Source organism: Lacerta agilis, chromosome 1, assembly GCF_009819535.1.
Source record: "Lacerta agilis isolate rLacAgi1 chromosome 1, rLacAgi1.pri, whole genome shotgun sequence".
Classification (NCBI taxonomy): Eukaryota; Metazoa; Chordata; class Lepidosauria; order Squamata; family Lacertidae; genus Lacerta; species Lacerta agilis.
Genome location: NC_046312.1, coordinates 22774245 through 22786923, shown reverse-complemented (window position 1 = coordinate 22786923; position 12679 = coordinate 22774245). Strand labels below are relative to the sequence as shown.

The 12679-nt window shown below is 42.5% G+C and overlaps 1 protein-coding gene across 4 annotated transcripts in view; it reads left to right on the top strand.

The window, feature by feature from the left end:
- The window catches only part of SPATA7 (spermatogenesis associated 7), a 59371-nt gene that overhangs the window by 44619 nt on the left and 2073 nt on the right, over nucleotides 1-12679 (top strand). For all 4 annotated transcript variants that reach the window (XM_033141591.1, XM_033141606.1, XM_033141598.1 and 1 more), the window contains 4 exons: nucleotides 3970-4036; nucleotides 5398-5462; nucleotides 7840-7893; nucleotides 11753-11830. In XM_033141591.1, the coding sequence (XP_032997482.1) occupies nucleotides 3970-4036; nucleotides 5398-5462; nucleotides 7840-7893; nucleotides 11753-11830 (264 nt within the window). The remainder of the gene's footprint in view (nucleotides 1-3969; nucleotides 4037-5397; nucleotides 5463-7839; nucleotides 7894-11752; nucleotides 11831-12679) is intronic.

Here is a 12679-nt window from a genome sequence, read left to right as displayed (position 1 = left end):
ACTCCATGAGACACTGGTGTGCTTTCCACTTAAGAGTCCTTAATAAGAAGTGGGCACATAGGACACAAGACTTCCAACTAATAGGAGTCCTGATAAATCTATGAAGAAAGATGAAAGGAAGCAGGTAGCATGCCTGGTGTTTTCTTTGAAGCCTTCAGTTTTCAGATGCCTTAAACCTACCATGTGATTTATTTAAGTATTTAATCCACACTTCATTGATAATATTAGTATGTGTGGCAATAGTGCATGTGCTGCATTTTGTTTTTTTAATGTTCTGTTTCAGTGCTAACTGGTTTGCTCTCTCTCTCTCTCTCTCTCTCAAAAAAGCTATCTGGGCTTGGGGCCTTGTGCTTTCAAGAACCTGGTCAGTACTCCTAATTTTTTTGCTGCTGGAGTGTCTTCTCTAGTACAGTGTTTTTCAACCTTTTTTGGGCAAAGGCACACTTGTTTCATGAAAAAAATCACGAGGCACACCACCATTAGAAAATGTTAAAAAAAATTAACTCTGTGCCTATATTGACTATATATAAAGTAATTTTCCCACGGCACACCAGGCAACATCTTGCGGCACACTAGTGTGCCGCGGAACAGTGGTTGAAAAACACTGCTCTAGCAGTATCACAATCCCAGCAATCTAAAGACCTCACCTGGAATACTGTGTCCAGTTCTGGGCACCACAGTTCAAGAAGGATACTGACAAGCTGGAACGTGTCGAGAGGAGGGCAACCAAAATGGTCAAAGGCCTGGAAACAATGCCTTATGAGGAATGGCTTAGGGAGCTGGGTATGTTTAGCCTGGAGAAGAGAAGGTTAAGGGGTGATATGATAGCCATGTTCAAATATAGAAAAGGATGTCATATAGAGGAGGGAGAAAGGTTGTTTTCTGCTGCTCCAGAGAAGCGGACACGGAGCAATGGATTCAAACTACAAGAAAGAAGATTTCACCTAAACATTAGGAAGAACTTCCTGACAGTAAGAGCTGTTCAACAGTGGAATTTGCTGCCAAGGAGTGTGGTGGAGTCTCCTTCTTTGGAGGTCTTTAAGCGGAGGCTTGACAGCCATCTGTCAGGAATGCTTTGATGGTGTTTCCTGCTTGGCAGGGGGTTGGACTGGATGGCCCTTGTGGTCTCTTCCAACTCTATGATTCTAAAGGGATGATATTAAGTTGCAAGTTCTTTCGTTTATTGTTCAGTTTAATAACCTGCCTGTTCATGTACCATACTCAAGGTGGCTAACAAAGCATAAATACATAGTGTGGGGGGGGGGGGAGAGAATCATATAAATAATAGAATAGTAGAGTTGGAATGGACCCTCAGGGTTAAGCAGTCCAACCCCCTACAATGCAGGAATCTCAAGTAAAGATAGCTGTCAAACTCAGCTTTAAAATGTCTAAGGAAGGAGAGTCTGAAGGAGAATTTACCACTTTCCAAGGGAGTCCATTCTACTGTCAGAAAATACTTCCTGATATTGAGTCAGAATCTCCTTTTTTGTAACTTTAATCTATTGGTTCAGATCCTAGCTTCTGCCGGAGCTGGAGAAAACAAGCTTGCTCCATCTTCCACACGATAGCCCTTTAGATATTTGAAGATGGCTACCATATCTGCTTTCAGTTTCCTCGTTTCAATGGCTAAACACACCCAACTCCCTCAAACTGTTCCTTATAAGGCTTGGTTTCCAGACCCTTTATTATTTTGACTGCCCTCCTCTGCACACATTAAAGCTGGGGGGAAAGACTGTACTTTTTAATGAAATAAAGCAGAAGGAGCCTTACTCTCTGTGTATTTATTTTTCATTCCCTGCTAGGATACCTTAGAAGCAGAAGACAACATTGGGCTACCCTCGTGTACACCTAGTGAACAAAGGTGTGTGTTGGGCCCCCAGGCAACTCCAGAGAGGCAAAACACATCCCTTCCAAATGCTGCGAATCCTGCCAGGAAAGATGCTCCGAAAGCCTCCAACATCTCAGACCCAAGCTCATGTGCCAGTACACCGAGTCTCCAGAGGTTGCCCTCCAAAATTTCATCCAACTCTTCTTCCGACAGCATTGCAAACAAGCATCTTCACAAGGCCCCGAACCCTGAACCCAAAGTGTGCAGCGGGGATCTCCTTGACAAGCACTCTGAACATTTCACCAATGCTCGGCAGCCATTCACTCCACGCACTTTGAAATCAGATGCTAAGTCCTTCCTTTCACAGTACCGATATTATAAGCCAGCAAGACAGAAAATAAGCAATATCACCAAGCAGGTGGAAGCAGAAACGCAGACCGACATAAGCAGGTGAAAAACCTTTGTAAGCAGTCTGTGCTCAGTCATGCTGCAAGCTTTCTTATAATGAACGCTGCATCTAGCTACCGGTTCGTGTCTAATCTCAGCTATGGAAACCTATACGTGTCGTGGGGCAGTGGACCTGCATGCTTCCTTGCCACCCACGACTTCATATTTGCACCCAGTGTACCAGATGGAATTTTCCCCTTCCCTTTCCTATGTCCACATACACCTCCACACCCTAGAGGGTTCCCCCAACCCTCTAGATCAGATTTGGAGAGGGTGCCGGGCATGCACAAAGACTAGAGGGGGGATTTCCATTGCACAAGTGGGAATCCTTGTGCTAACAGAATAAGTGCATTGGACACCGGCCTTAATCTAATTTGTCCCCTTAATTTCTTTCTTTCTTTTTTAATTCATAATTTTTATAATTTGTCCCCTTAATTTCAATAGGTCCTAAATTCAACTAACTGATTTAATGTATTTATTGAAATTTATTTTCGGCTCACTTTTCATCCACTGATGCTTAGACAAAAGGCAGGTTGGTGCCAGGAGAGGTGCTCCTTCAAATACTCATGTTCCAACCCATTTAGGGCTTTAGTGTTAAGCTGTGAATTAGACTCAGAAGCGAACAGGAAGTTAGTCTGGCCCTAAGCCATGGAATTCAATATTAATACATAATTACAGAAACTTAATGTTCCAATGCTCTGAATATTGAAATGTATTCACATTGTGATATATGAACTACACAGGTTTTAGAAGACATCTGAAGGCAGCCCTGTATCAGGAAGTTTCTAATGTTTTATGCTTTTTTATACTTTTATGTGTGTTGGAAGCTGCTCAGAGTGGCTGTGGTTAGAATAATAATAATAATAATAATAATAATAATAATAATAATAATTGCATTAGCAAATGGTGACCTCTGTTCCAGAGTTGAAATGAGAAAAGAGAGGTTGCCATATGCAGTGTCTGATCATGTCAACAGATAAGTTGGTTAGACTAAAACTAGGATACTGTGACCTGCCCAAGGTCACTTTGCGACTTAACAGTTGAACTCAATTCTCTAAAGATTCAAGGCCAACATCCTAACTTGAGAACCACCGTGACTTACATTGGTATACAAATTTAGTGTCATTGATTGAAACAACAAGAATTCCCTTGGATTTACACTGATATAAGCAAGGTAAAAAAAAACAACCAAAGTTTTGATCCTCAATCCCTTTCTTACATTTGGCATTGTGGGTATGATAAGTGTATTGGACACTGATCAAATTATTTTGTATATGCATGTGTTTTCTTATGCGGTGAAGTGCTATATACATTCATGGGGTTGTTTCAATCAACAGTAAGTTCTCTAAGCACTGCTACTACTGCATATCCTCCACGTATTTTTTATTCTTTAATTTCTCCCCAAAATAATGGAAGATAAGCAGCAACAGTGTTGTAGGAAATATATCCAATTATTGAGAAATATGTGTGATACACAGTGGACACCCTCTTTGCCAAAACACACGTTCTCCCAATCTAATATTGTCAAATCTTCCCATTCTGAGGAGGTTGCTGAAGCATTACAATTTCCATTAGGGTTTTGTTTTGTTTTTTGGAAGTTGGATGTTCTGACATACAGAAGAAGAAGAAAAAACCAGTGTGCTGTTTAAAGGTAACTTCAAGATCTGCCTAATATATCATATTACATTTTGCAGTTTTCAAGTGGCGTCTGAAGGGTCAGAAAAAAGTAATATGGCTGACTTTCAGAAGATGATAAAGGAGGTAATTCAAGTGATATATTTAAATGTATTTCGGTCAACAAGCCATTTTACATCTTAACCTTCCAAGCGGTGATAACATTGAAATGGATCACTATTTAGACCCTTGGTGTTAAGCATCCATGACAGGTGGCCATCCAGCCTCTGCTTTAAAATGTCCCAGAAGGAAAGCCCACAACCTCAGAGAGTCTGTCCCAGTTCCAAACAACTCTTACTGCCTGATTTTTAATCAGAATCTGCTTTCATATACAGTGGTACCTCAGGTTAAGAACTTAATTTGTTCCAGAGGTCTGTTTTTAACCTGAAACTGTTCTTAACCTGAAGCACCACTTTAGCTAATGGGACCTCCTGCTGCCGCCACGCCTCCAGAGCATGATTTCTGTTCTCATCCTGAAGCAAAGTTCTTAACCCAAGGTACTATTTCTGGGTTAGCGGAGTCTGTAACCTGAAGTGCCTTTAACCTAAGGTACCACTGTAACTTGAATCTGTTGGTTCAGGTCCTACCCTCTGGAGCAGGAGAAAACAAGCTTGCTCCATCTTCCATGGAGCTGTTTACAAGCACAATTCAAAGTGTTGGTGCTGACCTTTAAAGCCCTAAATGGCCTCGGCCCAGTATACCTGAAGGAGCGTCTCCACCTCCATCATCCGGCTCCAAGAGCCTTCTGGCGGTTCCCTCACTGCAGAGGGCCTTCTCGGTAGTGGCGCCTGCCCTGTGGAACACCGTCCCATCAGATGACAAGGAAATAAACAACTACCTGACTTTTAGAAGACATCTGAAGGCAGCCCTGTTTAGGGAAGTTTCTAATGTTTGATTGAAGATGGAAAGGATTGAAGATGGAAAGGAGGTTCAAGTTCATTTGGGTGTGGCCCAAATACTTGATGTGTTTTTAATGTTTAATAAAAAGTATAATAACAAACAAGACCAGGCTAAGGGGTGGGAGTGGAAGGGCTATGAATATTAATGCATATGAAGAAATTTAAATGGGGTTTGTGTGTCAACTAAAATATGAAACACTAGCAGGCCTCATGTTCTCATAATTAGCTGTCTGGGTTATTCAGCTCACTATTATGTACACTGTCTGGCAGTGGCTCTCCGTGGTTTCAGACGGGAGTCCTTCCCTAGCCCTTCCTGGAAATGCCAGAGATTGAACCTGGAACTCCTGCTTGCAAATGTTCTACTGCTGAGGTATGGCCCATTCTCACACCAGAAAAGTCCAGGCGCATTGTGTTCCTGGTACAGTGGCAGAGCACATGCAGGTTGGGGAGGGGACAGGTTCGGTTCCACATGTTAACAGACTACAGTTCCTTCCTCTCTCTTTTCATTTATTTTACACCAATAACACAGATGCTTTCTCTGGGTTGTAGGTGGAAGACAATGCAGATAACAAGGCTGATGAAATGAAGTCTTTCCCCCAGTTCTCCTCACCAAGGTACATGGCATTTGGGGGGTGGGTGGCTATATTCATACTCAATTCTACTTGTTTGCCATTCTGGTGATGCTGGGCTCGTGACCATTTCTGTGAAATCCGGAAAAGGCGCCCTTTTTTGAGATTAAGGCTATTATATACGCTTTCTAAGCAGACATATTTACATATTCCTTCAAACAAAATTTCAGCAGCAAAACTAGTAAGAGGGAAAGTGTGTTTGAAAGGAGGGGGCAATTTTGTTAACAGCAAGAGCATGTCTCTCTCTACCAATAAATGGCGAGAATGCGATAAAACAAAATGGTTATTGGAAGTAACTCTGGCCCAGGGTGGTACACCAGGAAATTATTTCGGGCAAGTTGTTGGTAACAAAAGATGGAAAGGAGGTTCAAGTTCATTTGGTTGTGGCCCAAATACTTGATGCCTTAATGTTTAATAAAGAGTATAATAGCAAACAAGACCAGGCTAAGGGGTGGGAGTGGAAGGGCTATGAATATTAATGCATATGAAGAAATTTAAATGGGGTTTGTGTGTCAGATAATCTTCATTTAGTCATATTAAAAGGTGAGCATGTGAAGTAGCTGTGTCATGTGGCTGCTAGACTAATATCCCCTCTCAGGCTCTGATTCTCGTATCAGCAGACAGAGTCAGGGTTAAGGGCCTAGTGAGGAAACACCTGACCTTCCAGATTAGCCAGCCCTTGTACACCTCTGCCTCTTGAGTGCTTTGAGGCAAATTTTGTCCTGTTCTTATGCTCCAGCACCAATATGGCTGTGACATCAAATAGATATACCATTTAAAAACTCCTTCTTCAAATTAAGTTGCAGTTCTTTTCACTGGCTTTTACCATAGCTGAGATACCTTTTTGTCCTGCCCCTCCCCGACACACAAACACACACCCCACAAAACTGAGCTGCACAAGGATTCACACTTGTGCAATGCAGCTCCCCCCAATCTGTTCTAGGGGTTCCCCCAACTCTCCAAAGCAGATGTGTCGAGGGTGCAGGGCACACGTGGAAGGGGAGAAGGCAAAGACAAATTTATGAACTGATGTGACAGTTTAGTTGGATACCACGCATTGGGCTGTATCCAGCTAAGTTCTACTCAAGTGTAGACCCTTTGAAATTGATGGACATGAGTTAGTTGTGTCCATTAATTTTAATGGATCTGCTTCTGTATGAGTAATATTGAATACAACCCAGTCAACAAAGCTGTCCTGCTAATGCAAGCATAATTCCCGCCCCCCACATTCCCCCACATCTACTCCGGAAGGTTAGAAGAGCCTCCATGACTGATTTTGGGGAGAAGGGAAGTTCTTTTCCACAAATGGAAGACGGCTTCATTAGATACAGCTCAGTTGTGTTTTGTTTTGATTTTCCTGATGAAACCTCTTGAGTTTACAGCCAAACTCAAGCCTACTCATATTCTTGATGACTCACCTGTGCTGAGCCACAGAGCCCCCCCCCCCCCAAATAAAAAGGTGCAGCAGGTATTTGTGCATTCTGTGCACTCTCCATCTGCATCGAGGACAAAAGCACTGAAATAAAATAGATTTAGTGGGTGGCATATTCGGCAACATGAGAGCTCTATGATAGGCATGCTGTAAAATCACTGAATCAAAGACCTACTTAAGGAGCATTTCCCTTTAGGAAACGAGATATTGTAAATTCAGAAGCTTATAAAAGTCAATGTACTTTTCTTGAGCTGAAAAGCAGCATTGTCAGAAGTGATTTTTCAAACTACCCTTTGTTGTGATCACGAAGGCATTAGTATGTAGAACACACCAACGGGGCCATTCTTTGGATAAATTCCTCATGCTAAAAAAAAATTCAGTCTAAATGGCTTGCAGGTCACGTTCTTGAGGCCCATCAGAAGTGGCTGGCATTCCTTGGCTTATAAGAGATCCCTGGGCATCTTCCTTAAAAGATGGTTTGATGTGAAGGTCATTTCAGAAAGAGTTGCCAGGATTTGATGAATGCAAGAGAATGAAGCCAGTCTCTAGAATATTGCTTAGCCTTACTTTCACTACAAGTGTATGTTACATATTGAAACCAGGTGAATAGTGATGCCCTTCTTCACAAGGAGTCCTGGGAAATGTAGTTACGTTAGGAGGGCTAGGAATCACTAACAAAATTCTCTGCATCCTCCCCAAGCCATATAGTCCCAAGATTATTTAGTGAAGCAGGAACAGCTAGACAGAAACCCTTTACACATGTTCCTCTCCAAATGTAGACTAAACACATGGTATTCAGCTCACCCTCTGACAATAGGAGCCTCCTCCTCCACATTTAGTCAATTGATTGAGGTATATATGAGCATAAATGCACGGCGGCCTTCAGTGTCTGACTTCTGCTGTCCTCTCTCCCACCCTCTTGTGGCTCAGGGTGACGTCACCGTCTTCTGCGCAGTCCCCAACGATGAAAAGAATCCAAGCTGAGTAAGTGCCGTTTTCATTTCAGCACTGCGAAAATTCTGAACGTTCAGAATTGTTAATAACAAAGCTGAACCAATAATGACGGAGCACCTTCTGAGCTGATCCCTTTATGCCAGGGAAGAGGAGTCTGTGGCCTGCCAGCTGCTGTTGGACTCCAGGTCCCATCAGCCCAATGGCGGCAAAAGCCTCCCATTGGCAAATCATTCCTTTGTTCCAGGGGCTCCTTCTTTCCCTTTTCTCCTCTTCTGCCCCTCCACCTTTGACGCCTGAACGAGGCACATAGTGACAGGAGGGAACCAACTACAACCAGATCAGCGCAAGGTGCTGCAAGCCATGGCTTCCTTATCTGGTTGATTGGTTTAAACAGCATCTGCCACTGCTATGAATAAAAATTAACGCCCGTCAGATGCCGTGCGAGACGGTGGGGAAATACTCAGACACTTGAATCTAAGCTCTGTACACACGAGGGGCAAGGAGTGGGAGTAAACATGCAGCCCTGCATGCCAGCAATTTGTTGCAAGAGAGAATTGTGTACTTTTAACACAGGCTCACACACCTCCCTTTCTTTGAGGAATGAGAACGACGAGCATCACAGAATAATTAGGCATTGGTGTGGGTCACCCAGCATCATCCGCTTCATGGTGGAGATGTGATGGTATGCCCCACTCCTTCACCATAAAGAAAGGCACGCCACCACAGGATAAAGCAGCTTTCTCCAACCTAGGGTTCCCAGATGTTGGACTACAACTCCCATCATCCCATGCTCATTGGGCTAGGGATAATGGGGTTTGTAGTCCAGCTGAAGCTGGGAACCCAAGATGGAAAAACTGTCTGATTCTTTCCCTGCCCAAAGCTTTGGGCCGAGCCAAGGAAATGGTGTTAAGAAGTCTCCCCTATCCCTGCTTTGCCACTGATTTTGGGGAGGCCGTTTGCATTCCCTTTCTGTCTTTCGAACCCATTCCCAAAGACATCTGGGCTGCAAGACACAATATTGAAAGGCGTTCTAGTATTCCTTGGAAGGCGCTGCAGGAATGTAGTATTATAAGCATCAACATGGGGTCTGATCAGAATGCCAAGTAGCTGGAAAGTTTCCAACCTCTGTATGATTTACGGTGGGTGCAAAGGAGCCTGTTCCAGAGTCATTCAGAGTGTTCACAATGCTCAGCACCCTTCACTCGGGCAACAACTTTAGAGATGCCATTTCTGTTTATGGAAGGAAATTTAGCAGCACCTATCAACAGATTTGCATACTGATGGTTGATTACTTCTATTAAGCGTTTGCAACTCCCCGACATTAGTTTGCATCTGTTTGCTTACTATTTAGACATCTGAGCAATTAAATTACATTCCTGTGACTTGAAATGTTTTGTCTTGTTTTATTAAACATGTTTGTTAAAGGGTGGGAAAGAGATATAATAACATTATAAGAGAAGATTGTTTGAGCATTAAAGCCCCAGATATTATAGTCACATGCAACATTGTGTGGGCAACCTGAGACTGAGTGGGAACAGGAGAGGGAACAGCCTTGCGGGGTTACCTGCTTCCAATGGGTGCGGAGGTGCAGAAGTGAAAGCATTCCCATTTGCCAGTTGTAATGAATCAGATCTAAGTTAGGGGCTGTTCAGAGACCCACGGTGTTTTAGGAGTTAATGGGCTCCCCAGTTTGAGTGGCAGATACCCCTTGGGAGGCGGGACATTCCGCTCTTTAAAAGGAGGGAGCAGCTGTTAGTGTGAGGAGAGTGGTGACTGGAAGAAGGAGGGTGTGGGGCCAGGTTAGGTTAGGTTAGGATTGTTGAAGATGTGTATGTGTTGCTGAAAGGAAGAATTTACACTGTTAAGAAACTAAGCTTATGAACCAATACTGAAACCGTTATGTTCTGTAAGAAATAAAGATCTCTTGTTGTTGAGCTAAGAAAATATCGTCGTTCTTTTGGTCCAGCGAGTTATATAGGCTCTTGAGGAGGGGAACTCAGGGAAAGGACAAAACTAACCTGAAAGGCGATAGTTTGTGTCTTGGAGTTCCCTCAGGAGGGGCTAGCGGGCGGAAACCCTGGTATTGCCACAGAGTTGCTAAGAGGGCTTAGCCAACTGATATAGTGAGGGGATCTAATAAGGAGAGACCCCGAACTGTAGGCAAAGAAGAGGTTAACCCCTGAAGCCCTGAGCAGAGGATATAACTGGCCACGGCTGCTGGACAGGAAAACTCCCGTTACTAAGAAATTCCCAGATTATTAATCAAAGGGAAGGGCAATAACAGATGGACCTCAGAGGGACAGGTGGGGTGCATTGTAATTTGACCCAGAACACCTGATTAAAAATTCACTTAGTAAAAAGGGGAGAGTCTGAAGTGGAGGTTCGTAGCACCAGTAGGTTAATCAGTTAACTCCTGAGTACAGAAGCATAGTGGCACCTGTTGTGATCTAATCTGTTAGGAGGCAGGGTAAAGAATGAAGGCAGGTGCCTGATAACAGAAATCTGGCCCAATTAATCATACACATTTTTGTTGATTCATTGATTCACATTTGTGTATTGGGGGGGGGGAGAGATGTTCTGAAGCCATAAAAAGAATTCAAATGTGAAAGCAAATGAAATAAAAATAACATTCCTTGTTTTTAGGTGATGAGAGTGTGTCTTAGAATAGGCAGCATCCCAGAATAGGCGTTCCCTCTTGCGTGAGGGAAAAAGCAGAATGCCTCTTTTACAATACAGCTTGCCATCTTTAGGGTGTATTATTTTAAACAGTTTAGTACTTTTATTAAAGAACTTCTTCAAAAATCTGCTGCCCAATTAATTGGTGCATCTTTAGTCATTCAAGAAGTTCATTAATCAAACCTATTTGCAGCACACTTCTATTCATTGTCTGACAAGGCCTGTTGAATTAAGTGAGAGTTACTCCCAGGTAAAGTGGGTTAGGATTGCAGCCCATTATGGAAGCAGAGGGTGATATTCGACTGACATAGAGTAAACCCATTGAAATTAATGGGCCGAATTTAGTGTTCATTAATTTCATTCATTAAAACTTTGTTGAATATTACCCATCTAACCCCAGCAGTTTATCAGGTTCAAATTACTCATTTCAACCTTGATAGCTTTATATGGCTGCATTTTGAAACTACATGCAGGTCCCGCTTACCAAACACAATGAGTTCCATGGAAATCATTTGTTAGGCAAATGTTCGCATAACAATTCCACAATTTCCATTGATTCCCATGGGAACTGTCTAATCTGTGATTTCTAGTTACAGGTGGGTAGCCGTGTTGGTCTGCCATAGTCGAAACAAAATAGAAAATTCTTTCCAGTACCACCTTAGAGACCGAGTTTGTTCTTGGTATGAGCTTTCGTGTGCATGCACACTTCTTCAGATACACTGAAGATACACTTCAGATACACTTCTTCAGATACACTTCTGTTTCAGTGTATCTGAAGAAGTGTGCATGCACACGAAAGCTCATACCAAGAACAAACTCAGTTGGTCTCTAAGGTGCTACTGGAAAGAATTTTCTATTGTGTTTCGACTGTGATTTCTAATCTGTGATTTCTCCTCTCTCTCTCTCTCTCTCTCTCCCCCCCCCCCCCAAAGTTTCTTTCTGAAATGGCTGCAGATAAAGGAGAAACTGATTTGCCTGATCTCTCCTGCTCTCTGATTTGTCTGATATAGCTGTTTGGTTATCTGATTCCTTGCAGGGTTTATAAGGAGGTTTGGGCATAATTTTTACATAGTGAGCAGGCAAAATCTACATGTATTGGACATCCTTTGCTTTTAATGATCTCCAGCCTAAATTTATCAATAGCTATATTTACATCTATATCTTCTACTATTTTAGAGAGAGATATCAGCTTTCTTTCTTTTTTCCTCTGCAGAGAAGAAGAACTTCTGTATTTAAATTTCATCCAGGACATAACAGATGAGATCCTTAAGCTCGGATTGTTTTCCAACAGGTTTGGATATATTTGAGGTTATTTTTAAAAAATTGGGGGGGGGAAATTACTGTAAAAAGCTTTTCAGCGATGGTGTGAAAAGCATTATATAAGTGACTGGGAGTCAGAAGTGAAGAGGCCTGGTCAGGCGACTTAACAGACAAGAGGAAACCAAAAACAGTTCTGTAAGAAGGATCCAGCAAAACTACCTATGCTCTTCCCAAGGAGCAGGTACAGGGGGCTGCAGAAGGAACCAAGAATCACCAATAATTGCTTGCGCCCCGCTTTTCAGTCATTTAAGCCTCCCCTGGATCAAAGAGTGTTGTATTAGCAAAAGGGAAATAATTGGACATGACCCTTCTCTCTCCTTTTAGCCGTTTATATCCTGTCCTTCCTTCAAAAGGAGCCCGGGGCAGTAAACCTATCTGCAATAAAAATACAGTTAAACAATAAAATAAAAACCTATTCAAACATTCAAAGGGTGTTAAAAACATCCAAAAGCAGTTAAGGACAATTAAGCATGTAAGGAGTCATGTATCTGAATAACCTGGCCCCCAAACAGGAAGCATTTTAAGCAGGCGTCAGAAAGAATACATGGCACGTGCCTAATGTCAATAGGCAGGGAGTTCCAAAGGACATTTCCTGACTCCTGATGAATGCAGAATGGAAACTGCAGGGCACTTGTAGAAGTGCAGGTTCTGCAAGTGCAAGTGAACTGAGTAAAGTATTGACTTTGTTAATAACTTTTAAAACTTTTGCTTAATGGCATTTTATTTTATTGAGAAATATTCCTGGCAAAGAATAAATAAGAGAATCTTAGCTTCTTCTTCTTCTTTCCTTTTCCCCCCAGAAAACACTTGTAAATGTTGG